We start from the raw sequence: 27,315 nt of genomic DNA, 5'->3' as shown, positions 1-27,315 counted from the left end.
ACTGACGGCAGAGCCCCAGCAGAGGACAGCCAGATCATCGTTAGCTGAGTTACCGAAAGAGCTCGCACCCTGCCCTACTGCTCACACCAGCTCCTGGCAGCTTTACCAGGAAGTAGCTAAGAAAACATGTGCAAAACAGAACTCCCTTTCTCTTCCCCCAAGTGGCTCCTCCTATGTCGGTCTCCATGGCATCTTTACCTACCCAGCAAACAACCCTGAGTAATGGGTGAACCCTTCTTCTCTCCCCACCTCGCCACTGCCCCAAAAGTCATTATGTCCACCCAATTCCACCTAGAGATGTCCAAAGCACGTTCCCTGTCAAATGCACGTCAAGCAGTGTCCTAAAACCAGAGAGGGAACAGAATCCCCGGGATTCTTCTGCAGGAAGGTCCACTGGGAAGAGCGCCAGGGACCGTCGGAGGAAAGTCCCCCGTTTGCGCGCAGCCTCAGCGGCCTCTGCGCGCGGACGCGTCCTGCGTTTCCCGGGCGACGGGGCGGGCGGCGCGTTGAGATGACGTCAGGGGGGGAGGAGAACCGGGGCGGTGCGGACGGCAGGGCCTGTCTGCGGCTGCGCGCACTCCTTGTCGTCTGGGACTTGGGCCTCGGTCCTGGGGACGAGCGTTGAGCGCCTGGTGTGTGTGCTGGGCGGTGCGAGGACCCGCGAGCCGGAGGGCCTGGCGAGTTCCGAAGGTCCAGCCCGCCTTAGCCCGGGAGCGCGGGGGCTGCACGTGCAAAGGTCCGGGGGCAAACGTGTGTCCTGCGCGGGATTGCTGGGCGCAGAGTCTGCAAGGGCCGGCGGCCGGGCGGGTAACTGCGCGAGACGTTTTGAGGAGTTACGACCTTGTCCCCTGAGGTCACCTAAAGGGAGAATGATCGGATCAACATGTTAGGGCCATCTCTGAAATTGTCTGCAAGCGGCTATTGCCACAATAATGGCATGGACATTCCATGCCGGGAACTGCTCCAAGTGCCCCCGTGAATGGCAACAGCCTGCAGACTAGATACAGGACTAGCCTTACCGTGTTGTCATCACCCCCGAGAGGTGAAGTGACTGCCAAATTCGCCCGACGCGTAAGCTCTAGAGTTGGGATCTGACACCAGCTGTCTGGCTTCAGATCCTCGTGTGTAGCAGCTGAACCATCATGCAGTACTGTTGGTGACCTCAGGCGGCATTTTGCTGCTTAGGATCCTGGCATTTGGGGTGGGATGTGCCTGATCACGGCGTTAAAACCGTGGACAATTTACTCCACTCTGACAAGCTACGGTTTCCTCACGTGGAAAGTGAGAGTACTGATTATACTGGGGTTGCCAGCACCATGGAGATCAACTATTCAATCTCTGTTAGCAACGTGTGAGATGAACACACCCACCCACTCGCAATGTTTGCTCAGTAATTGGAGATTATTATGATAGATGTAATAGGAGCAACGAGAAACGAAAGGGTTCGGTTGGCATTAAAGAGATGCAACGGGGGGTGGGGGGGAGGAAGGCTTGGAAACTAATTGGATTATGGGGCACAAGGGAGAGGGGAATTCCAGGATGACACTTGGGTTTATAGATCACCTAACCCTTGGGCCACTGGCAGCAAAGAACTGGCCCTGCAGGAGGACAGGTAGAGCCGGGGGCTGAGGGTGCGTTCTGTGCCGAACATTCAGAGTTTGAGGACCTCTGGAACTTGAGAGGAGAGGGGTGTCCAGGAAGCTGCCAATGAGCACATGGGGCTGGAGGTGTGGAGTTGGGAGCCCTTGGTGAATTAAGTCAGTGTAAACGGATGAGATGATGCAGGGCGAGAGTGGCTGAGGCCCAGTCTGCCAGGAGACAGAAGAGGAGCTGCAGAGGGAGGAGAAGTGTGGTGTTCTGGAGCAACCAAGGGATGGGGCCACCTGCAGGGAAGTCCAGAAAGGTACAAAGTTCCCTTGGACTTTGTAGCTTGCATTTGGGGGCACTTGGTCTCTGCCAAGAGCTGTGCCTTACTTTTTTTTTTTTTAATTTAACCTATTTATTGAGCTATAACTCACTGTACAATTCACCCATCTAAAGTGTACAGATCAGTGGTTTTCCCTATCCTGTATTCACAGAGTTGTGCAACCAACCCCACTGTTTAATTCCAGGACATGTTCACTCCAAAAGAAACCTTGGACACATTAGTTGTCACAATCCTTATCTTCCCACCTCCGCAGCTCCTGGCAGCTGCTAACCTACTTCCTGTCTCTTTTTACCCTATCTGATCATTTCACTTAAATGGGATCATGCAGTCTGTTATCTTTCAAGTCTGACTTCTTTCACTCAGCATCATGTTTTCAAGGTTCGTCTACATTGTAGCATATGCCAGTACCTCCTTCCTTTTTGTGGCAAATAATATTTCATTGTATGGAGAGACTACATTTTATTGATGAACATATGGGTTCTTTCTACTTTTGGGTTATTATAAATGCTGCTATGAATATTCTTATACAAATTTTTGTGTGGATATTTATTTTCATTTCTCTTGGCTATATACCTAGAAGCGGAATTGCCGGGTCATGTGGTAGCGGTATACTTAAGCTTTTGAAAAATTACCAAATTTTCCAAAGTCACTGCACCATTTTACATTCCCACCAGAAATGTATAAGGGTTCCAGTTTCTCCGCATCCTCATCAACACTTGTTATTATCTATCTTTTTGCTCCATGGCCATCCTAGGGTATGCAAAGTGGTATCTTATTTTGGTTTTGATTTGCATTTCCCTGATGGCTAATGCTGTTGAGAGTCTTTTCATGAACTTGTTGGCCATTCGTATATCTTTGGAGAAATGTCTATTTGAGCCGTTTAAGTTGGGTTTTTTGGCTTTATTATTAAGTTTTAAGATTCTTCATGTAGCCTGGGTACAAGTCCCTTATCAATATATGACTTTTAGATCTCTTCCCCCATTCTCTGGGTTGTCATTTCACTTTTTAAAAAAAAATTTTATTGGAGTATAGTTGATTTGCAATGTTGTGTTAGCTTCAGGTGTACAGCAAAGTGAATCAGTTATACATATAGCCACTCTTTTTTTTTTTTTTAAAGATTCTTTTCCCATATAGGCCATTACAGAGTATTGAGTAGAGTTCCCTGTGCTATACAGCAGGTTCTTACTATTTATCTATTTTATATATAGTAGTGTGTATGTGTCAGTCCCAACCTTCCAGTTTATCCCTCCCTCCCCCTTCCCCCCAGTAACCATAAGCTTGTTTTCTACATCCGTGGCTCTACTTCTGTTTTGTAAATAAGTTCATTTGTACCCTTTTTTTTAGATTCCACATAAATATCATCTGATATTTGTCTTTCTGTGTCTGACTTACTTCACTCAGTATGACAATCTCTAGGTCCTTCCACGTTGCTGCAAATGGCATTATTTTGTTCTTTTTTATGGCTGAGTAATATTCCATTGTATATATGTACCACATCTTCTTTATCCATTCTTCTGTTGATGGACATTTAGGTTGCTTTCATGTCCTGGCTATTGTAAATAGTGCTGCAATGAACATTAGGGTGCGTGTATCTTTTTGAATTATGGTTTCTCCGGGTATATGCCCAGGAGTGGGATTCCTGGATCATATGGTAACTCTATATTTAGTTTTTTAAGGAACCTCCATACTGTTTTCCATAGTGGCTGTGATAGTGACCAGGGTTCTGGTCACGTCCCCAACCAATAGAAATTGATCAGAGGCCAGACAAGAAATTCAAACAAGGCTTTATTGGGACCCCTGCTGCAGCAGGGGAGAGCAAACAACAGGTTCCCTTGCTGGTTCGCTCCCTGAGGGGGCGCGAGCTGCTTCCTTATATGGGGTGAGGGTAGGGGTGTGTACAGGGGTCGAGCCGGAGGGGTGGCTTAGGAGGTTTGCCCACCCCTTAGGTGGGGTTGAGTGCAGGGGGCATGCTCAGGACCCTGCTTTTGCTCTCACCACCGTGCTTTTGCTCCCGGCTCTTCAGAAGTGGCATTTGAGTGTTTTGGTCTTTCGTATATTTTGTCCAGAATTTGCCCCAACTGCCCATGCACGCAGTTATCTTTAGTCCCATATAGTTTCTTTGTCTTTTGTTGCTCAAGGAGAGGTGTGTCCATGTGCAAGCACTGCAGCAAAGGGTCCCAGGTCCCAGGCCTGTCTCAGCTATACCAGTTTACATTCCTACCCACAGCGTAGGAGGGGTCCCTTTTCTCCACACCCTCTCCAGCATTTATTGTTTGTAGATTTTTTGATGACGGCCATTCTGACCGGTGTGATGTGATACCTCATTGTAGTTTTGATTTGCCACTTCTTGATGGTGTCCTTTGCAGCAAAACATTTTCATGAATTTCAAAACATTTGATGAAGTCCAATATGTATATTTTTTCTTATGTTGCTTGTGCTTTTGGTATCATCTCTAAGAAGGCTTTGCCTATCTTGAAATTATAAAGATTTACTCATATGTATTTCTAAGTTTATAGTTGTAGCTTTTACATTTAGATCTGTGATCCATTCTGAGTTAATTTTTGTGTATGTGTGTGGAAAGAGTTCAACTTCATTCCTTTGCATGTGATTATTCAGCTGCCCCAGCACCATTTGAGAAAAGACTGTTTTTCTCCGTAATTGTCTTGGCACCCTTCTCAAAAAGCAATTGACCCTACATGTTAAGGTTTATTGCTGGACTCTCAATCCTATTCCATTGATAAATATGTCTATCTCTATGCTAGTACCACAGTGTCTTCATTATTGTCACTTTGTAGCAAATTTTGAAATCAAGAAGAAGTGTGAACCTTCCAACTTTGTTTTTCAAGGTGTTTTTGTCTATTCTGAGTTCCTTATATTTCTATATGAATTTTAGGGTCAGCTTTTTAATTCTTGCAAACAAAGCCAGCTGGAATTTTGACTGGGATGACACTGAATCTGTAGATGAGTTGGGGAATATTGCTATTTTAACAATATTAAGCCTTTTGATCCGTGAACAAGGGGTACAAGACTTCCGCCACCAGGGCAGTCTTATTTAGGTCTTAGATTTCTTTCAAAAATGTTTTATAGGCTTCCCTGGTGGCACAGTGGTTGAGAGTCCGCCTGCCGATGCAGGAGACACAGGTTCGTGCCCGGGCCTGTGAGCCATGGCCGCTGAGCCTGCGCGTCCGGAGCCTGTGCTCCGCAACGGGAGAGACCACAACAGGGAGAGGCCCGTGTACTGCAAAAAAAAAAAAAAAAGTTTTATAGTTTTCAGAGTACAAGTTTTGCACTTCTTTTGTTGAATTTATTTCCAAGTATTTTATCATATTTAATGCTGTTGTTGATGGAATTGTTTTCTTAATTTCATTTTTGAGTTGTTCATTGCTAGTATATAGAAACCAGTTGACTTTTGCGTAAACTGATCTTGTACCCTGCAAACTGGCTGAACTGATTTATTAATTCTAATCGTTTTTTGGAATTTCTATATACAAAGTCATGTCATCTGCAGATAGAGATAGGTTTCTAATCTGGATGCCTTTAATTTCATTTCTTGCCTAATTACATTGACTAGCACGTCCAGTATAGTGTTGACTAGAAGAATTAGTGGACATCCTTGTCTTGTTCCTGATCTTAGGGGAAAGGCATTCAGTCTTTCATATTTAAGTACAATGATAGCTATGGGGTTTTCGTAGATGCCTTTTATCAGGTTAAATAGCTTTTATCAAACTATTTCTAGTTAATTGAGTTTTTGTCATGAAAGGGTGTTCAATTTTGTCAGATGCTTTTTCTGCAACTGTTGATATGACCATGTGTTTTTTGTCCTCTATTCTGTTGATATGGTGTATTACATGAATTGATTTTCAAATTTTGAATCAGCCTTACATTCCTAGTATAAATTTCACTTGGTCATGGTGTAGAATCTTTTTTGTATGTTGCTGGATTTAGTTTGCAAGATTTATTGAGGACTTTTGCTATATTCACGAGGGGTGTTGGTCTCTAGTTTTCTTGTGATGTCTTTGGTTTGGGTTTCAAGGGAATACTGGCTTAATGGAACACTTTACAGACATGTTCCTTCCTCTTTTTTTGTGGGGGGGGAATGGGGGGAAGAGTTTATAGATTACTGGTATTCTTCTTTAAATGTTTGGTAGAATTCACAACCGAAGGCCTCTGGCTTTTCTTTGTGTGTCGTTTATTGATTCCTAATTCAATCTCTTTACTTGTTATAGGTCTATTCACATTTTCTATTTCTTCATGAGTCAGTTTGGGTAGATTGTGTCTTTTGAGGAATTTGTCCATTTTATGGAGTGTATCGGATTTGCTGGTATACAGTGAGTGGTTCATAGGATTCCCTTAGAATCCTTTTTATTTCTTTAAGGTCAGTAGTAGTAGTCCCTCCTTGGTTCCTGAAGTTAGTAATTTGTTTTCCCTCTTTTTTAACTGGGTCAATCAAGCTAAAAGTTTGTCCATTTTGTTAGTCTTTTCAAAGAACCAACTTCTATTTTTGTTGATTTTCTCTTTTCTATTCCATAATTTTGGCTCTAATCTTTTATCTTCTTCCTTTCTGCTTGCTCTAGGTTTAGTCTGTGCTTTTTTCCCAGCATCTTAAAGTGGTGCCTGAAGAGCTTGCCTTGGGGTCAGACTCTGGTTTCAGGTCCCTTCTCTACCACTTCTCAGCAGTGGGAGTTCCCAAAAGACAGCAAGCCTCTCTGAACTGGGGTTTTTGCATCTTTCGAGAGGGCCAGTAGTACTTGGCTCACAGTTTGGGGGATGAAATAAGCAGTCTGTCGAGGCATCATCCCTGACACACAAGTGGGTGGTCAGATGTGCCCCTTCCCATCTTTTCCCCTGTCACACACACAGAAGACAGAGGTGCTTCACCAGTGAAGAGACCACTTTCCCATTGTGTATCAGCAACCTTGACCATCATACTCAGAGTCCGACCTCCTAGACTATTCTAATGTTTAACTAGAAGGATTTAAAGGTTCCCTTGGGCCTTTGAGAGTTGAGCTGGGGGTTCACTCCCAGGACTCTGCTCTCCTGGTGGCCCTCTAGGTCTGTGTTCACAAGCCTCTCTCATCCCTGGCTTCATTGGCCCAGGCACTGTGGAAGAGGAGCCAGTCTGCTCAGGAAATTCCAGATCGAACCTTTGGTCAAGAGAGCTGGGTTGCTCTGTTAGTAGAAGCTAGACATCCCCCGTCTAGGCTCTGGGCGGGCATCCCCCATCCAGGCAGGCTCAAGGGGACCCTAGGGGTGTGGCCAGAGTGCAATGGCCAGCACTAGCTCGACTCCAGGGCAAAGGCTTCCTGGGCCGCCGGTCTGGATGGCCCGGCAGGGGCGAGGTGTCTTCAGGCCAGGCTGTAGCACACAGAGCCCTGGACCTTGGTGCTTCACAGCGCCGGCCCTGGGCTGCCCTTTGCCCCCGTCCAACGCCTCATCACCTTGGTTCAGGAATAGAAACGCGGAGCACTCACCTCCTCTCCGGGAGAATGGCCGTCAGCTCTGTGGTCCCCACTGGCTGTCCCTTCACAGTCAGAGCTCGTTTGCCCTTCACATCCTGCTGCACACATGCCGTTGTTGGTGATGGTGTGAGTAGGACACGAGCTGACTTGGTTCATGTGTCTGTGCAGGTGGCGGGAGTGATGGCGCCCCTTGGGGAAGGGAGCGATGACCCCGTGCTGCCAGACCTGCCCCCGGGGCCCCTGCATGCAGCCCGCGCGCGCGCCTCCTTCCCCTGGAAGGAACTGGCGCTGTTCTGGGAAGGGCCGGACATGCTGCGCTTCAAGGTGAGGCTGGGCTAGGTGGCGCTGGGGGACCCTCACAGCCGGGCAGGGTCTGCTGGGTGGCTGGGTCCTTGGCAGAAAGGTGGGGCGGGCCCTCGGGGAATCATAGGGAGCTGGGAATGAATGAACACAGACAGGTGGAGCTTCCTAAGCCTGGGGAAGGACTCTCATCTCTGTCCCTGCATTTCTGGGTTAGACTGCACGTCTGAGGCCGTGAGACGTGGCCATGAGAAATCCACATAAGCCAGAGCATAGCGACATTTCATACTTTACCTCCAAATCAGCCATTCCATGCCCCCTGCGTTTCCAGAAAAACATCTTCTCGGCTCTGGAGAACGACCCCCTCTTCGCCCATCCACCCGGCAGTCTCTCGCTGGAGAAGTACCGGGAGCTGAACTTCCTGCGCTGCAAGCGGGTCTTCGAATACGACTTCCTCCGCGTGGAGGACTTGCTGGGGAGCCCGCAGAGGGTCCTGGCGCTGATCCAGTGCCTGGGCATGTACGACTGGTCCCTGGCCACCAAGTTCTTCCTGCACACGCTGGTGAGTCGGCCCCAGGAGAGGAGAGGAGAGGGATTCCCACTCTCACCCTGTGCCCCAGGGCCACGACGGCTCTCTGTCCATGTGGACCTAAAACACTCAGCCCGTGAGAGGGAGACAGGTGCCTTTGTGGGTTCATGGTTGTCAGCATTTGCCTGCTTCTAAAGTTTTGGGAGATCTATGCGTTGGGGAAATATTCATTTAAAGAGATTTCTAGAAAATAAGATAGGAAACAAAAGCAGAGATGAGAATGTGTGGGCAGATCTTGTGACTTTTAGTGAGAAGGCCAATGTTCTTTTCAGCCATTTATGCAAATATTTACGTGTTAAGTCCTTGGATAAAGTGCAGTGCTGTGAAGTTAAAGCCTCATAGGAACAGAAGCTTTGGGGCTTTTGCTTCATACCGAAAGAAAGAAAGAAAGAAAGAGAGAGAGAGAGAAAGAAAGAAAGAGAGAGAGAGAGAGGGAGAGAAAGAAAGAGAGAGAGAGAGAGGGAGAGAAAGAAAGAGAGAGAGAGAGAGGGAGAGAAAGAAAGAGAGAGAGAGAGAGGGAGGGAGGGGAGGGGAGAGAGAGAGAGAGAGAGAGAGAGAGAGAGAGAGAGAGAGAGAGAGAGAGAAAGTAGGTCAAAGGTGAAGCCCGTGTTTCTGCCTCAAATACATGGGTAGAGCTGAACTTGAGAAGGCGGCCTCATCCACGTGCTGTGTGAAGGAAAGGTGGGCTCACTCTGCCCTTCCTGCACCCTCATCCCTCATCCCTCATCCAACCCCCATCTCCTTGCTGTTCATGGACCCTCACAGTTCTGTGTAACTCACGTAAACTGCTTGGGACAAGGACCCAGGTCTCGCCACTCCACGAGCTCAAGGCTGTGTCTCAGGGGACCCTGGACCTTGGCCGCCAGTGCCCTTACCTCTGGGAACCTGATGACCTCGCTGTGGGATGCTGTGGTGCTCAGGGACCATGGTAGGGTGGGTGTGAAGTCCCAGGATGGCAGCACTCTTTAGCTTCCACCTTTTTACGTCATGATGTTATATTTTCAGACCTTTGGATCAGCGATCTACAACTCTGGTTCTGAAAGGCATTTCAAATATCTTCCAAAGATCTTCAATATGGAGGTCAGTTGAGGTTCGTGGTAAGTCATGAGCTCACGTCCTGTTCCCTGTTCCCCTTAGAGGTTTGTGGAAGGGGCAGCTTGCAGCAGAGGGTAGGGATGCTCCTCTTATCTCATGATGTTTTTAGGCTTTTCACCAAATAGCTAAGGCTGTTGTTTACCAAACTGGGGTGTGCCAGATCCCCAGCGTTATAGGAATTTAGGTTTTTGTTATCGGGGTAAAGCCTTCCGTTCTCTTCTGCTGCCTGGGAGCCGTTCTTGCCGCCGTGCTGACTTAGCGAGGCCACCGTCAGCTCATCCAACCTGCTGTTCTCACAGGCAGTGGCCAGCACGGCAGGATGGCTCAGTAAGGTCCCTGGTTGTTACATAGAAAATGCAGATTTGGGGCTTTGATGGGTGGTTTAGGCCGTAAGGGAAGGGCGTTGGCAGGGCCCCTCCACGAAGGGGACCCTCGCCTTACACCATTTTCTGTTTCCACATTAGATTTTTGGATGTTTTGCTCTGACTGAAGTGAGTCACGGGAGTAACACCAAGGCCATGCGGACGACTGCTCACTATGACCCCACCACTGAGGTACGTGATACCCGCCTGTCTGTCTCTGGGCTTCGAGCACATGAAACGTGGTGTTGTCATGTAATGAGACCAGGAAACCCGTCTTTTTACGTGAGTGCACGCTGAGATCTGTCAAGCAGAACACTGGAGCTTAGGAGATAAAGGCTGTGAGAGGTGAAACCCAGTCCCACCCAGAAATCTGTCCTGGTTTGCATTTGGGTGGCATTTGAATGTGGTGAAGGCTCGAGCTATCATTGAGTAAAATGTATTTCTTTGTTTACCAGGTTTGGTGTTTGATTTGTAAACCGTTCGACTGCTCCTGCTTTGTAGAACAAACAGTAAAGAAGATTCTCTGTGACCCTTGTCCCTCTCTAGCTGTCTGTCTGCATCCCCTGCTTATGGCCAGGCTCTTGCGGGCAGTGGCCCAGCCCCTCCGGTCCTGGCACTCCTCCTGCATTCGTGGATTCTCGTGGCACATGTCCGTGGGACCCCGGTGGTCCTTGCTGTCAGGGGGCACTTCTAGGAGGCGAGCCTGTGAGCAGATGGGGTCGTGGTGTGTGGGGCAGACGGCAGTGAGGGAGGTGGAGAGGACGGGGCGTGCGGGGGATCTGTGACCTCTGCTGCTCGCATCCTCCGGCCCCTCTCCCAGCACTGGCGTCGGGCCCCTTTGCCCCCATGTCTCCCAGAGGCCCGCATCCTTCTGCCACTTTCTCACGGTTCTGGTGTCCTGGAACCCTTTGGCCTTCACCCACCCAGTTGGTCCTGTGTTTCGGCAGAGTCCTGTGTGGCAGAGTGAAGCCGTGTCCCGTGCATCTGCTCACCACGTGGCCAGTCATTCACGGGACAGCGCTGGCCAAGTGTGGGCTGTGTGCCTGCCATGCTGCAGGCTGGGGACTCAAGAGGATGAACCCAAGGAGCCCCCGGCAGGGCAAGGACAGTGGAGCAGTGGAGGAGGGTCACAGTGGGCGCCCCGCAGGCTGCCGGGTGGTGCCTGGGAGCAGAGCTGAGGGTCAGCCACGCTCTCGGGGCCGAGAGCAGGCCACGTGGCCTCTTGGGTTCTTACCTGTCATTTAAGCCACGACATACCTTTGTCTGAACCCAGGTCTTTCTGGCTCTCGGCCTTCTCTTTCCTCGGCCCCCACGCCCCTGGGCTCTCGGTGTAGGGGGGAAGGGGGGCTTCCAACTCTGGCACAGAGAGGTCAGTGCCTCTGTGGCCTGGTGGCCTGGGCGGAACGCGGACAGGCCGTTGTTTCTGATCCTGTTCCTCTTGGCGTTTGTCCTTAAGTGCAGATCGGTCAAGATTAGGATTCCCGAGCCTCCCGTGGGCCGTGGGTTGTATTGGTCTAGACAACGGGTATTTGTTGAGCACCTACTGTGTGCTATAAGCTGCAGTGAGGGCCTGGACTCACAGCGGTGAGCAGGCCGGTGGGACTCTTATGCTGGAGGGGAGATGCCGACGGTCACTGGCGTGGAGAAGCTGGATGTGCCAGGGCTGTGGAGACGCAGGGGGTGAGGAGAGAGTGTGGAGGGTGTGGGGAGGGTGTCTGTGTACTATCTTGTGCAGTAGCACATGTACAGTTTATAAAATCATACACACCGCCGGTTACAGAAGGAGATTCTCCCTGTGAGCCCTGCAAGAACAAGGAAAGCTGAACTGGAACTGGCCTCCAGGGGCCTCGGGAATTTATGCGGGAGGTGACACGCTCTCCTCTGCCCGCAGGCGCTGTCCGTCTAGTGACCAGGAGGCCCTCTCCTTGGAGTGGTTCAATCTTTCCCAGGCCCTCCAGTGGCCGCCTCCCCGGGGGCAGCCCCCAGCCCTGCTTTCCTCTTGCTCTCCTGTTCTGTCCTGCCTCCCCAAGGCCCCGGCTGTGTCCTCGGAGGACCTGTCCTCTCCTGTCTGCTCCTTCTTTAATTCCTGTGCTTGTCTGCCTTGTGCTCCTGGGCTCGTGGGGTGTCACCCCCCCCATCATCTCTCCCGGCCTGTAGGTGGGAGAGACAGGGCGAGCAAAGGGACAGAACGTCATGAATCAGAGGTGGATGAGGGGTCAGGCAGGCGTGAGGCAGAGGAGGGGACCCGTCCCTCGTCCCAAAGGCCATGTTCAGGGGAGGCTTGCTGGGAAGGTAAACGCTGTTGGGCGTTGGCAGCTTCCAAGGTATTTTGCGTATATTTTATTGTTCGACAGGCTGGTCATCGTTTTCCACAGGAAGGTGCTTCTTTAAGTCATAAGACCTAGGATATGCTCTGTTTAAAGCAGGGCGACCTGTGCCATGCAGGAGATAACCTTCAGCCTGTTCTTGCTCCTGCCTCAAAAGATTTTGAACAGAGAAAATCGAGTGTGTCAAAGAGAGAAAGAAATTCCGTGTATTCCCCAGTGTCCAACTGTAACTTTAATTTCTTTTCCTCGTGCAGGAACTCATCATACATTCCCCTGATTTCGAAGCTGCCAAGTTCTGGGTTGGCAATATGGGCAAGACGGCTACGCACGCGGTGGTGTTTGCTCAGCTGTACACGCCGGAGGGCCAGTGCCACGGGCTGCACCCCTTTGTCGTGCAGGTAGGGGCAGGTTTTACCCAGGGGGTGTCTGGCCAGTGTGGAGACATTTTCATCACAGCTGGGGACAGGGTGCTTCTGGCATCGGGGGTCCAGACCAAGGGTTCCTTAAACGCCCTGTAGTACACACGACAGCCCTGCTGCCAACCCCCGCCAGAAGCCTGATCAGCCCCAAATGTCAGCGTGCTGCTGCTGAGAAACCCTGAGCCCAGGATCATCTGGGGGAGAATCTCCATCCTCCTGGGGGTCACACTGGCATGGTGGGACACCTGTCCCCACCCCCCAGGCTCTGGCAGCCAGTCTCAGGGGCTCCAGGAGTTCCAACATGAAGTCTGACTTGGGGGCTTTCATGTAGCCCCTTCCTGGGTCACAGATGGAGCTTTGGCCATCGGGGGTGCCTGGGATGGCCGGCCTGTTTCCCGCTGCCAAGGGCGGCTGCAGTGTCCCTGGACTTGGAGCTCTGGGAGGTTCTCCAGGACCTTTCTATCTGGGCTGACTGGATACTGAATGACACCTTGCTTCCCCCACCCCCAGACCCATTCTGGTATTTTTTATTCTCAAAGACTTTTCTGATGGGGGCAATGCTCTCATGAGAGAAGAAAATCATCATTTTTTAAAAATTGAGCTGAAATTCATGTAACATGCAATTAACCATTTTATTTATTTTTAAATTAAATTAAATTAAATTAATTTATTTGCTTGGCCTCGCTATGTGGCTTGCGGGATCTTAGTTCTCTGACCAGGGATTGAACCCAGGCCCACGGCAGTGAAAGCACAGAGTCTGAACCACTGGACCACCAGAGAATTACCAAAATTAACCACTTTAAAGTGAACAATTTAGTGGCATTTAGGGAATTCACAATGTTGTATCTCTCTAGTTTCAGAGCGTTTCCTTTCTAGAAGAAACCCCGCACTCATTCAGCACTGCCTCCCTGCCACCCTCCCCAGCTCTGGCAGCCAGTGGTCTGCTTTCTGTCTCTATGCATCTGCCTCTTCTGGATGTTTCATATAAAATGCATCATGCACTATGTGACCTTTTGTGTCTGACTTCTTTCTCTTCACGTGTTTTTGAAGTTCATCCATGTTGCAACCTGTCCCAGAACCCCCTTCCTTTTCAAGCCTGAATGGTCCATTATGTGGATGGTCCACAGTTTGTGTATGCATTCGTCCTTTGATGGATGTTGGGTGGTTTCACCTTTTGGCTGTTGGGAGTAATGTCACCGTCAACATTCATGAGCAGTGTCTGTTTGGACACCAGTCTTCAGTTCTTTGGGGTATGTACCTAGGAGTGGAATTGCTGGGTCGTATGGTCATTCTGTGTTAAATTTTTTGTAGAATCCCATACTAGTTTCCACCATTTTACATCCCCACCTGCAATGCCGAGGGCTCCAGTTTCTTCACATCCTTACCAACACTTGTTATTTTCCTTTTTTTCCCCCATAACCACCCTCGTGGGTATGAAGCAGTATCTGGTTGTGATTTTGATTTGCATTTTCTTAATAACCAACGATGTGGAACGTATTTTCCTGTGCCATTTGCTTATCTTCTTTGTCAAAATGTCTGTTCAAATCCTTTGCCCTGGGGAACCAAGCAGGGACTGAGAAAGCAAAGGCTGTTTGCTCAGAGCTGGCTGAGCCAGGGGTCCGCCTTCGTCATTGTGATTGGCAGAGACCCAGAGGCAGGCAGAGGAGAAAAGGGGGCTCAGGGGCCTCTGATGGGGCTGGACGCCTGGTTGGGAGGAGGGGATACCAGAAGAGGGAGGCATCCCAGGTGATTATTCAGGGGGCAGGTTGGACCTTCTGGGATTGGTCCTGAGTTGGAAGCAGGACAACGATTAGGGAGGCCATCAGTATGGATCGAGTCCTGGCCGATTATCCAGGGGTGGCTGTTTGGCTTCCTGGCTTGTCACTAGAGACAGCAGTCTGCCCTCCTGCAGGTCCGACTCCCAGCAGGCTGGCTTCCGGGGCTGGCGGCTGCGGGCCGAGGGTCAGAGCCCTGCTTTCACACGTGGTCTGGTCATCGTCCAGTTGTAGTATGTTCGGACTCTCAGTTCATTTCTTACTCGGATTGTTTGTGATGTTTGGTGAGTCACAAGGGTTCTTTATATATTCTGCATACTAAGCCTTTTCAGATGGATGGTGTGCAAATATTTCCTCCTGTTCTACAATTATCTTCACTTTCTTGATAACATCCTCTGTGCGCAAGGGCTTGAATTTTGATGCCGTCCAGTTGACCCATTTCCCTTTGGTGCTCATGTCCTTATTTTTCAATTTGCAATGAACCCCTGCAGACCTTAGGTATTTTTTGATACCTAAGGCAATCATACACTGTTTCTGGAGTATAGATTTGTACCCGAAGTGAACTTCTTATGGAAATAGGACTTGAATGCAACGTCTTTCAGTGTCTCTGGTTCTTAGATTGTAGAGCCATGTTGTTCTGGATTCTGTTACACGTTGTGCTTTAAACACTCAGTACAATGTTGCGGCCCTTTATCTGACATATCCTCTGTGTGTACTTAGTGCATATCCAGTGCAGGCTCAAGGATGGCATGAATCCTGTCCTTGTGGAGTTTACCGTCTACTTAGAAAGAGAGGTTGAAATAAGTCATCACAAAACTATTTAATTAGAATGTGATATGTGCCATAGGTCATTAGCTGATAAATGGAGGAGTATAATTTTTTTTATTGGAAAATTCAACAGGATTAGTTTAATACAGTATAGTGGCTTACACTGTTTAGGTACCAATACTTCTTTTTCTTTAATTAAAAAAGTTTTGTCGGTTTTTTTATTGAGGTATACTTGATTTACAACGTTATATTAGTTTCAGGTGTACAATACAGTGATTCAAAATTTTTATAGTTTTTACTCCATTTAAAGTTATTATTAAATATTGGTTATATTCCCTGTGCTATACAATGTATCCTTGTAGCTTATTTACTTTATACGTAGTAGTGTGTACCTACCAGAGGGCATAATTTATTGCAGGTTTGTTATATCATATCAGGTGGACATTCTCCAAATATTGTGGGAAATGTTATATGTAAATTGATACAATTAAATACTTTTGAGAAGAGGAGACCATTAACTTAATTCTGGTTTTGACTTTAGTGAGTGTCCTTTCCTTGATTTGAGAGGTTAACATGAAGTTTGTAAGGACGATGTTATCATTTCTTTCTAGATGAACTGAAAACTGGCATTAGCAGTATTTTTCTGTTTGATTACTTGAAAATCACTAACTGTTTTTTATATCTCTTCTCCTCTCCATCTTTTTTTGTTTTGTTTTGTTTTTGGTGTTTTTTTGTGTGTTGTTTTTTTTTTGCGGTACACGGGCCTCTCACTGTTGTAGCCTCTCCCTCTGCGGAGCACAGGCTCCAGACGCACAGGCTCAGCGGCCATGGCTCATGGGCCCAGCCGCTCCATGGCACGTGGGATCCCCCTGGACCAGGGCACGAACCCATGTCCCCTGCATCGGCAGGTGGACTCTCAGCCACTGCGCCACCAGGGAAGCCCTCCATCTTTTTTTTAAAACTATTTTTTTCTACTTCATAAGGATTTCAAGAGTTTTTATCTGAATCTTTACTGAGCCTTATTGTTTGTCGCTAGCCTTCAATTTTATTTTATCAGTATTATAAAGTTCAACTAAATTAGCTAACTGTTCCACTGAAAGAAGGAAAAACTAGCAATTCATACAAATAGCTAAATTTCTAATAGTACAAATTCAGTAGTTCTTTAACATGGATTTTTTTTCAACCTTCGTGCCGTTGACATTTGGGGCTGGATAATTCCATGCTGCAGGACCCCCCTGTGCACTGTAGGCTGTTTAGCAGCATCGCTGGCCTCTACCCACTAGATGCCTGTAGTACCTGCCACTTAGGACAACCAAAAGTATCAGCAGACGTCGGCAAATGACACTGGGAGGGGAGGGTGGCGTAATCACGCCTGGTAGGAATCACTAAAAGTCTTTGAGAACGAAACTCCATACTGTCTGCTTAGAGCGCACGAAGCGAGGACCAGTCAGCTAGCTGTCTCTGTGTGTGTTAGTAAGTATATTTACTGGAAACTCATTTGGGGGAGCAGAGATTTACAAAAATAATCCACAGCAAGTATGTGCACAACCATTCTGTCATTTCATTAAAAGCCAGTGGAAAGTCCTCCATCTAAAATGTGACTGGGGAATGCCTGGCATCCTCCAGGCAGCACGTACTAATCAGCTCCTCCGTCAGTGTCCTGGGGCCACCATAACCAAACAAAGCACCACCCACTGGGGGCCTGAAACCACAGAAATTTACTCTCCACAGTCTGGAGGCCAGAGGTCTGAAATCAAGGTGTCAGAAAGGCCACACGCCCCCCAGAGGCTCCATGGGAGGGTCCTTCCTGTCTCTTCCAGCTTCTGGTGACCCCAGAGTTCCTGGGCTGTGGCCGCTTCCCTCCCGTCTCTGCCTCCGTCTGCACGTGGCCCCCCTCTCTCCATGCCCTCTCCTCCCCTGACTCTTGGAGGACAGCAGTCATTGGATTCAGGGCCCACCCAGGTAACCCAAGAGTGACCTCATCTCCAGATCCTTAATTATATCTGCAAGGACCCTGTCTCCCAACAAGGTCACATGTTTGGAGGACACTTTAACCCACGGCAGCTACACAGAGGGAGCCTGTGGCTTGGTCACTGGGGGTTTCGAACATTTTCATCTTGATTTTCGTGTGGTCGTAAGAGTTGCCATCTGTGGTTTGTGCAGATTCGGGACCCGAAGACCCTTCTTCCCATGCCAGGGGTGATGGTTGGCGACATCGGAAGGAAGCTTGGACAGAACGGTCTGGACAATGGGTGAGCGCGCACCTTGTACTTGACAGTCACTCCTCCAGGGGTCGTTCCTCAAGGCTGCCTGCTCAGTACGTCCTACCTGTGAGCCCACCGGGTCCCTCAGTGCTGTCCCCGTACCCTCCCAGACGCCTGCGGGATGCGCCTCACCTCTGCAGTTGAGATCATGTTGGAAAGGGCCGGGTCCTGTTTGTACTCCAACCTCAGGAGACATAAGTGGCCCCAAGTGCAGAGCACACAAACTTCTCCCCAGCAGGTGGCCGCTCCAGCTCTCAGGCCAGGCTCAGGCTGGACACCCGTATCCTGTGGGGCCTCAGCCTGTGACCCGGGCCTGCTCCCCATCCTGGAGCTCAGGCACCCAACAGGTGTCCACGCTGGTTCTGGAGATAGAGCCGGGTTCTGGGTAGCGGGGGCAGAGTGGTCTGAGATGAGACCTGGGCTTGGGGAGCTGGAGGGGGGCAGGTGGGCAGGGGAGCCACGTCAGGAAGGGACTTGGAGTCTCCCTGAGGGATTCCAGGGCTCATTCATGGCATGAGTTTTAGAATCAGACAGATCTGGGTTCAAATCGTGGGTCCACCTCTGCCTCTTTGTGTTATCTTGACCAGCTTTCTTGGCCATCTCCTCGTCTGTAAGGTGGGCATGATGTCCCCAAGCCGGACCCTCGCGTAGCCCTGCCTGGGGGCCAGGCATGGTCTTACCGACCTTTGCTACCTGTCAGTGCTCCCCTCACCTGCGCCTGTGGGCGGGACTCACATGCCGTCTCCCGGAAAGCCTGGCTGAGATGCTTTGTGCCCCTCTGTTCTCCTGAGATGCTTTCTACCTGGGGGACAAGCACAGCTGGGGGTTCCTTAGTCGTGTACCTCACGCTGCGTCTCGGGAACATTTGCATACCTGCTGCTTCATTGCGGGGGGCACAGAACAGAGGAGCCCGCCTCGCCGTAGTTTAAGCCCGCTGGTTATCCTGACCCCGGTCATTTTGAGTGTAAATCAGGAGGCAGCTCATCTCCGAGACAGAAACTGGGCCAGGTGGTCTCCCACCACCCTAAGGGTGGAGAAACCTCCTTTCAGCTGTCCCCCCTCCCCAAAGGTAGGGGAGCTGGGGGCATGGAGAGTGTCTCAAACCTCTGCTTGGACCCTCAGAACAGGTGGGGACCCAGCCTGTACCAGAGAGGGCGGGAGAACCATCGATTTTCACTCTGTGTAGCTGGAGGAGAAAACGGAAGGATGTTGCTAAAAAGTGAAACCAGAAACACGCACACACAGCCTTTCTAACCTATACCTGTCTAGAGCTTTGAGTGCGTCTCTCGCTGGCCTGTGAAAAGAGCCTGTTAATTAACGCTGGAGCCTGGGGTGGGGAGAGGAGGGTGTCAGTTCCCTTCCATCACTGCTTTGTGCGGGGTGCATGGGGCCCCCCCGGCAGGGACGGGTCATGTGGCCTGTGGTCCTTGGGGCAGGGGAAGCTCTGCAGCCCTCAGAGCAAGGCCGCCACGCGGCTTGGTGTGTTTGAGAAGACGGACCCGACCTGGCCGAGGGGCGGCAGCATCAGGGAGGACCGTGCCGGAGGTGGAGGTGGAGGTGGAAGGGCCCCGTCTTGCTCTGGACCCTGAGCACGAGCATCCTTTCATTAGATCCACGCGTCCCATTGTGGGACCCGGAAAATGCGTGTATGGTGACTCCATCTATGGAAGGGTCTGTGCTCACACGTAAGGCCGGGCAGGTGTATCTCCAAGCGCCTGGCGGTGGGAAATGACCCTCCAGCTGTGAACAAGTGCTGCCGGGTCACTGCTGTCCAAGGAAGGCCTTGGGTGAGGTCACAGATCTCCAGTCCCCGTTCATTTGGTTTTACAAGTTAGAACCTTTAACCCTGTTTTGGGACATCCGTGAAAAACTCTGCCCTTGGTCCTCCCAAATCAAGTCCCGTTTTATTTATGTATTATTTTTTTAAATTTTTATTTTTTAACATCTTTATTGGAGTATAATTGCTTTACAATGGTGTGTTAGTTTCGTTTTAGAGACTGTTAGTCCCGTTTTAGAGACTATTTGTTTCTTATCGCGATGGTCCCAGGGAGTCACGCCAACGTAGCAAAGGCTCTCCTAAATAAACATGTCATGTCAGAAGGGCAAAGCTCTTCTGAGACTCAGCAGTGCCAGCCCGGGTGCCACCAGGGGGCAGCATGGTGACTACCCTGAAGCTGGCTCAGAGCGGCGCCCCCAAACCAGAGTCGCCGTTCCCATGGGGCCACTTGCAGGCCGGCAGACAGGACGTGGAAGCAGCCGTACCCGGTCCCTGAGCCTTTGAAGGTTCAGTGGTGCCTGGGGTCCCTCGGCCCCTGGGCTGGGGCTGGGATGTGGGCCAGGGGCGGTGACGCAGGCAGTGCCCGCCCCGCCAGAAACGCAGCTGTCCCCGCCAGCTTCGGGGCGCACGCCCAGCAGAGGGCGTGCGGGTCTGAATCCCTGGCTTCCCTTGCTTGCCTGCCGCTTGCAGAGCAGTGTCACGATTGAGTGATCTTTGTCCGAGATCTTTTATTTTGAAAAAGTCGTTAACAGTTCATAGGTAGGTCACAAGAATTCGCGAGTCTGTGGGAAGACTGTCTAGAAATCAGAGGCAGATGTAAATTGCACGGATTACTTTTAGCCAAATAACTGTAAAAGCAAATCAGTAAAGATCCTTCAAGTGAACTGTTGAGCCTCACCTTCGAGGTGGGCTGCAGGGCATCCTCACACTTGCTCAGAGGTGAGGCGGGGAAACATCTCCAGAGCGGCTGGGAGGACGTCCCATGAGGCTCTGGGGCCCAGGTGGGGCTGGGGCAGCAGTGAGAGGCCCCAGGAGCAAGGAGGCCACTGGGACGTGGAACGGGAGGCCCAGGAGGAAGGGGGTGCAGGGCCTGGGGGCAGGGCCTGCTGCCCGCCAGCTCCCCAGCCCTGCCGTATGCTCACACTCTCGTGTCACATGCACACCCCATATCAGATACGACCTATGCGGCCCCCCGCCCCCCTGCCCTCTGGGGACACTGGGGATTTGGACCAGGCTGGCCAGCATCGACTGTTTCTGGAACAGCCTTTGCCACATGGCAGTGCTCAAAAGAGAATGTGTAAAATTTTGATTTCAGTTAAACTCCAGTGAATATTTTTGCAACTATAAATATATTCAGCCTTGTTCCATCCCCGTGTGGCAGGGAAGGGTGACGATTTTCCACTCCTTAAAAAGGGCGCTTTGAGTTGACAGCATCAGACTTGGAAAAGCATTCCTTGCCTTTCAAGTGACGAGCGGGACCAGACCAGGGACTGAGGCCGGGTGTTCTAGAGACGTGGGTCTCTGAACCCCCAAAGGCTCCCGGGGCCAGTCAGAGCTGCCCCACAAAGGCCCTGACAAGTGGCTCCCTCCAGGCAGTGCTTTCGGATGCTTGGGCCGGGCCTGCGTTTCACATGCCGGAGGGAGACCCTGGCCTGGATGCTGGTGGGGGCCTGGTGGCCTCACGTGCAGAAATCCTAGTTGCTTCCGAAGGAATTTGGGAGGGGCCCCTCCAGCCGCCCCACGCCCAGCCCCGGGTCTCAGCTCTTCCCCAGGTGCACTGGCTGTGTCACCCCTCAGGGCTGCCCCGGGACTCGGGGTCCTGTGCCGGTGCACCAGCGCCCTAAGGACGATGTCTCGCCGCTGTTGATTCATCCCCGGCACTTATTACATGTCTGCTAGGTGCCAGGCATGTGGCCCCCTTATAACAGGGTCACTAACTGCCACCGAGAAGCAAGTGGCTCAGTGGGCAATGTGGCCAGGACCGCCATCTAATGGTGCTGTGGGACCCCTGGGTGCTCACCTCGGGGCAGGGGTGGGAATCGTGGCAGGCATCTTGGAGGAGGTGGCAGCGCTCTGAGGGCCATCGGCCCAGAGGCCAGGAGAGGGCCTGGACGGCTTGACGGTCACAGGCAGATGTGACCCAGCTGAGGGCTGCGGGCTACGAGGAGGCTGGTGCTGTTGCAGCAGCTGACAGGGGTCCCGCTGGAGGGCTTACCACGTTTTCCTACGGGTTTAGATTCTGTTGGTCCCAGGCACCCAAGATTCTCGTGCCGGGTGTGACCATTCCGGGCTGAAGTTTGGAGAGGCCTCTGCTCCCGTGTGCGGGACAGGGGACCGAGGTGGGGTCTGGAAAGAGCCGAGGGGGAGACTGTTGCAGGAAATGGGACAAGAAGAGGCACAGACCATCAAGACACAGCTCGGGGTAGGGGTAAGCACCGTGGCTTGGGACGGTGCCTGGGGAGCCACGCAGCCTGGGATCCAAGGTGGAGCTGGGGAGTGGTACGCGGAGCTGCCCCCCTTCTCCGCAGGGCACTGCTCTTCTTCCCAGAACTGCTTCCTGTGGTTCAGTAAAAGAATGTTCCGTGTGACATCGAAACTGCTTAGAAATCAGATAAGGTGCTGTCGGAACTATTGATATTTTAAGATGGTTTGGGTTTTTTTGCACAGTGCCTGTACCACCCGTTACTTCGCATAACCTTGTTCCCTGCACTATCATGAGATAGATTTTCCTTCCTGACAACCACAGAAAACACCTTCGATTACTGACACACACGTGATCCCCAGGGATGCGTGTGCACGCGTGTTCTCAGCTGTTCAGGGGAGCTGACTCGCCTGCCCCTGGAGCCCTAATGGGATGGTGCGGTTCTCCTGTTTGACTCGGGACGTTTAAAACCTCAGTTTGCTGACTTTGTCACTGTGTGTGGACCCTGGTGTGGGATTCAAGTGTGAGAACCGGAGATTCTCATCTTTATGAAAACGGTCCCACCTTTTCTGCTGAATGACTGGTCCCGGGTGTTCTGGCCGCAGTGAGCGAGGACATTTCCTCCCAGCGTGTAGTGTAGCAGGAGCCCACGTGCAGCCCTGAGGCCCGAGCGCCGGGGTTGGGGGGTCGGGGGGCTGGCCTCCATCATTACCAACAGACGGCCGCTTTATCTCACGCAGAGCCCATCACTCACTCCACCTTTTGCTTACGCCTGCTTTTTTTGGATAGAAAAATTTGTTGAAATGTCCTGTCTACTGGTGCCTTCTCTCTCCTGCGTTGTGTTTTGTTTTGTTTTGTTGGGTTTGTTTTTTGTTTTTTTTTTTGGTCTTTAGGGGATTATGTCACCTTTTGAGCTGTCCTTTGCTTTTTTTTTTTTTTTTTCTTTTTGCGGTACACGGGCCTCTCACTGTTGTGGCCTCTCCCGTTGTGGAGCACAGGCTCCAAACGCGCAGACTCAGCGGCCATGGCTCACGGGCCCAGCCCCTCCGTGGCATGTGGGATCTTCCGGGACCGGGGCACGAACCCGTGTCCCCTGCATTGGCAGGTGGACTCTAAACCACTGCACCACCAGGGAAGCCCTGTCCTTTGCTTTTATTTGACTGAGTTTCAGGAGGGAGAGGAGATAAGCCCTGTGGGCCGACCCCAGTTTAACCAGAAGCGCTGTGTCTCCACACAGATTTGCCATGTTCCACAAGGTCAGGATTCCTCGCCAGGACCTGCTGAACCGCTCAGGAGATATCACCCCCGAGGGCACCTACATCACCCATGTTAAGGTACAGCTGCCTCCAGGCCCACAGGACACCCACCCCCTGTGCTCAGATGGGGAGAGTCACCAGAGGAGCCCGTGGCCCATGCAAACGTGTCTAGGATCAGGTCCCAGTGCCGCCAACAGGGATGGGAGTGCTTGGGTCGGCCACACCCCCAAGGCCCCGAGCACGATGACCTCCCCACACCCCACCCCTGCCAGCCCCCCGGCATTTCAGTCAGGGAGGTTGCCCCCGCCAGTGCCGTTTCCCACCAGGGGCTTAAGAGTGAAGGGTCGCCTGGTGGGCTCTGCACCAACGGGGGTGACAGTGTCCTCTGGTGTCTGGGGCTGACCACGCCCCTAAGTTCATTGAGTGTAGACATGCAGTGGCACGGCCTCGGGCGCTTTCCAGACGTGGCTAAGTCAGGGTAGCTGAGCCCTCCCGGGCCTGAACCCACAGCCGGGATGACGAGTCCCGGGAGCATGTGTGCGTGTGAGAACCCTGCCTGACATTGAGCTTCGGCTGCTTGGAGCCGAGAGAACAGGGCTTCAACGAGTGTGACAGGTACCTTCAGATGACGAGAGAAGTTAGAGGTGACATAGGAAGCCGTTCAAGAATGGAAACGTCGATATAAAAAACTGAATGAAAAGTATGTAAGTAAGTCATTGAGAGAACCCAACAGATGGGCTACATACAGCGAGAGAGTGAATTAGCGGTGGGAAATCAGAGTGAAGGAGGCGGCAGGAAAGAGTGGAGAGAGCCACGGAGACAATGTTTTGCAGAAACGATGAAGATAAATGTCTCTAAAGTAAAGAAGGAAGGAAACCTTGACGGAGGGGCCCATACAGGGGGAGTCAGGGTCTCCCATCCCACACTCACTGTAGAGACATGTCAGAACCTCGTAGAGAGGATGCTGAGGCCTTCCAGAGAGAGGATGCTGAGCCAGCTCCCACGGAATAAAACCCCCTTTAGTCTCAGCGTTCTCCGGCACGACGCTGAACGCAAGAAGTCAGTGAGATGACATTTCAAACCATTGAGGGAAAACAACTGTAAACATGCTTCTTCTAAATCCAAATGGGCTGTCACTCGTGCATGAGAACCTAATAAATATTCTCAGCCAGAGGCTTGAAATGTTGCCATACAAATACCAGAGTGGACATAGTTTTGGAAGAAAAGTCCGAATAGTAAAATAAGTGAACCCAGGAGAAGCAGCAGGGGGTAAGGGAGGTGCACATGTTAGGATAATTTGGTGAGGCTTACGGGCGGATATACCCAAACGCCACCGACGGCCCTTAAAGCACAAGCCACTGTTGGAAACAGCGATAAGCTCATTGCGATCTACAACACATTAAAAATAGATGCACACAGGCAATTAGCCAGTTTCAAAAATCACAAAGGACAGCAGCTGACCATCACAGCCCTTAGGAAGGTGGTTTGATGGGCCGGGAGGGATCCCAGGTTGGGGGGTGAGGGGGTGGGGGAAGGAGCTTGTTTTATAAACGAAATGTCGGTGCCAGCCATGCCCTCTGCCCTCAGCTCCTGCCTCGCTCTCGGCGCGGCTTTCCGGTCCTCGGTGGGATCGGGAGCAGGGCTTCGTACTTCCAGGTGGCCGTTTGCAGGTCTCTGCAGTTGGTGCGTCTGCCCGGGGCCCCATCCTCCTGTCACTAGGCATCCCCTGTGCCTCCCCACAGCATCCCGTGATGGGGACGCTGGCCCCCATGCAGCTTGGCCTCCTGGGCCCAGGGGCCTGTTTCTGGGGTGCCCTGGGGGCAGGGCCTGGAAGTGTTGAGTGAATAAAGGAGCGCCCCTCCATGTCTGTGCCCGTCCCCAAGGCAGCTTGCGGGTCCCAGCTCCGCCCTCACCTGCTTTCCTCCCACAGGACGCCAGGCAGCACTTCAGCGAGTCCCTGGGCAGCCTGTCCTCCGGCCGGGTCGCCATCGCGGGCATGTCCGTCGTGAACCTAAAGCTGGCCATATCCATAGCTCTGCGTTTCTCAGCCACCAGGCGTCAGTTTGGACCCACAGACAAGGAGGAAGTACCGGTGCTGGAGTATCCGTTGCAGGTACAGCTTCCGCAGGTGTGAGTTCACTTTCTTTCTGTTCCGCGTGCAGAAATACCTTCTCTCTTAGGTCGCTGCACCTGGGTTACTGGTTGCTGATCAGGCCTCTCCAGGAGTTAACAGAGGGAGTGACAGACACTCACAGGGAAGGAGTGCGGCGTCTGGGGCCACACGTGGTCTCGATCAATGGTCTTTAGTTGAAAAGGAGTGTGTATGACCAGCAGGAGGCGCTCTGGTGAGGCCGAGGGAGCAGGTGTGCACGCCCATCCCACCTGCAGGGCCCTGCACGTCCAGGCCTCGCTCCAACGCACTCGTCCCATCCCTGGGAAGTGACCCCAGGACACAGCGCCTGAGTGTACAGCGCTGTTCGTGGTGACGTCCTTTAGCAGAGGGGATGCTTGCCTTCCAGTTCCTCTGAGATGAGGCAGCCCTCGATGGCAAAGGTGCAACTCAGGCTGAGCATCACCTGGACACCGGGGCGGGGCGGGGGATGCATTTTATCACAGCGAGCCCCCACCGGTGCCCCTGCGTCCCCAGCCCTTCCGTGCACACCATGCAGCTGCCCTGCACACTGCGTGGGCTGGTGGTTATCCCCGGGTTCCAGGTGGGTCCCCGAGGATCGAGTCAGTGGCTCCTGCCAGAGTCAGTAGCTAAATCGGACCCAGGTCTTGGCCAGTTAGGCCTGAGCAAAGGTATCTGAGTGAAAGTTTCAGGAAATTGTAACTGAATTGAAGTTGTTTCTTTTAACAGTTCTTTTACTATGGCCGTGAACCTGTTTTAATACCAAATAAACAAGTAAGGAAAAGCCCAGTGCCTGGTTCATGCCTGGCTGGCACACAGTGTCCACCACACCACTAACCCCGTGGCCTTGGTGAGGTCATGGCACGTCCGACTGCCTGGGCATCAGGCCTGGCTCAGCGGTCACGAGAGCCCACCTGAGCCACATGCTTGGGCTCCTGACCCCAGATCCACCCCCTCCCTGCTATGTGTCCTTGGGCAAGCCACGGAACCTCTCTGTGCTCTAGTTTTCTCCTTTGTAAGTTGGGACTGATGATAATACCTCTCTGTGAGTGGCTGTAAGGATTAAGTACGTTAGTGCATGAGAAGCAGTTGGCACCGTGACCACACCCAGGAAACGGCAGGTAACCATGGTGCTGCCGATGGTGGCACCTGCCTCCCAGGTCCTTTCAGGCTCCGCCCCCTCCATCTGCGCAACAGCGGATGTGCGCTGGTGAAAGAGACACCCTCCCTCGGCTCTCCACGAGCCTGTTTCCCCGTCTGGCTCGGGGGGTGGTCGCTTCATTCCCCGTAGGCTCCCAAAGCACAGGCATCGCCGGGTGGGCCCCACACTCGGGCACGGCCGCCTGGCTTTCTTAGTTCTCTTGTAGATCAGCATTTGCTCTGGCTCAGGGGTCACGTGGATGGGAGAGCGGTGAGGGGGCCATGCAACGTGGTGCACGCGGCACAGTTTCTCCTTGAGTGGGGTCGTCGGGGTGGTGCAGGAGACCTGGCCGCACTGGAAGAGCGTCGGGGGGCAGGCGTCACGGGGGTGGGTCCGGGAGACGTGCAGGGCCTTCTGCAACAAGTGGGGAGGGTGGGCAGCGGGTTCCTGGCGCTCCAGCCCTGTCGCCCACCCCGGAAGGCAGGCGGGCCCTGGGGGCACTTGGAGGTCTCCAGGCAGGGATTTGTCTGTTTCAGCAATGGCGCTTACTTCCGTACCTGGCCGCGGCCTATGCCTTGGACCACTTTTCCAAATCGCTCTTCCTGGATCTGGTGGAGCTTCAGCAAGGCCTTCTGGGGAAAGACCGGAGTGCCAGGCAGGTGAGGGTCTCCGCTTTTCTCCACAGCGTTTATCATCCTTTAAATTTCACTGGGGTTGGGCAGCACAGATTCAGCCTTTCTTTCAAAACAACCTTGGTGCGTGGATTCGCGGGGATGAAGGCTCCGTCCGACTTGACCCGTGGGCTGTGTCCTCTCGGAGCCCTCGCTGCGATGGGAACGTGTCCGGCACGTGTCCACATTCCCGATTCTCAAGGATGTGCTGACACGTCTCCTGGTTCCCGTCTGTGAGTTCAGCTGCTGTTCTCCTCCTGAGAACATGATGGTTTTGCAAAATCCACATTACCGTCCCCTCAGTCGATTTCACGGTTCTGATCCCTTTGTAAACAACCCGACAAAGGTCTGAATCCAGCTGACTGGATTTGACTTGACAGGCGAGGCTTTGCTCCAGAAATGAGCGTGCAAATCCACTGAGATCTTAGAAAGGGGTCCTCGGCTAATTTCTATGTGGACGGTTCATTATTGTTTCTTTCCCCTCTTATGCTGCCTCCTGGGCAGCGGTGAAATGTGAATCACACCAAGGGCATCTGAAAACTGATTAGGAATGCTGCAGATCGGGGTTATGTACCATGCCCTGAAAAGCCTGTATCAAATTAGCACGTTTTGGAATATTCAGCGTAAACATC

The 27,315-nt window shown here is 51.8% G+C and overlaps 1 protein-coding gene across 5 annotated transcripts in view; it reads left to right on the top strand.

The window, feature by feature from the left end:
* The first annotated feature begins 583 nt into the window (after positions 1 to 583).
* The window catches only part of ACOX3 (acyl-CoA oxidase 3, pristanoyl), a 48,140-nt gene continuing 21,408 nt past the window's right edge, over positions 584 to 27,315 (top strand). For 3 of the 5 annotated variants that reach the window (XM_060106453.1, XM_060106478.1, XM_060106486.1), the window contains exons 1-10: positions 584 to 736; positions 7,555 to 7,710; positions 8,018 to 8,248; positions 9,281 to 9,355; positions 9,835 to 9,924; positions 12,314 to 12,457; positions 17,185 to 17,273; positions 22,722 to 22,818; positions 24,671 to 24,868; positions 26,549 to 26,671. In XM_060106453.1, the coding sequence (XP_059962436.1) occupies positions 7,567 to 7,710; positions 8,018 to 8,248; positions 9,281 to 9,355; positions 9,835 to 9,924; positions 12,314 to 12,457; positions 17,185 to 17,273; positions 22,722 to 22,818; positions 24,671 to 24,868; positions 26,549 to 26,671 (1,191 nt within the window). In that variant the 5' untranslated portion in view covers positions 584 to 736; positions 7,555 to 7,566. The remainder of the gene's footprint in view (positions 737 to 7,554; positions 7,711 to 8,017; positions 8,249 to 9,280; positions 9,356 to 9,834; positions 9,925 to 12,313; positions 12,458 to 17,184; positions 17,274 to 22,721; positions 22,819 to 24,670; positions 24,869 to 26,548; positions 26,672 to 27,315) is intronic. The other 2 variants (XM_060106461.1, XM_060106470.1) reach the window with 2 other exon arrangements.

Source organism: Mesoplodon densirostris, chromosome 1 (assembly GCF_025265405.1).
Source record: "Mesoplodon densirostris isolate mMesDen1 chromosome 1, mMesDen1 primary haplotype, whole genome shotgun sequence".
Lineage (NCBI taxonomy): Eukaryota > Metazoa > Chordata > Mammalia > Artiodactyla > Ziphiidae > Mesoplodon > Mesoplodon densirostris.
This window is presented reverse-complemented; position numbering and strand designations above follow the sequence as displayed.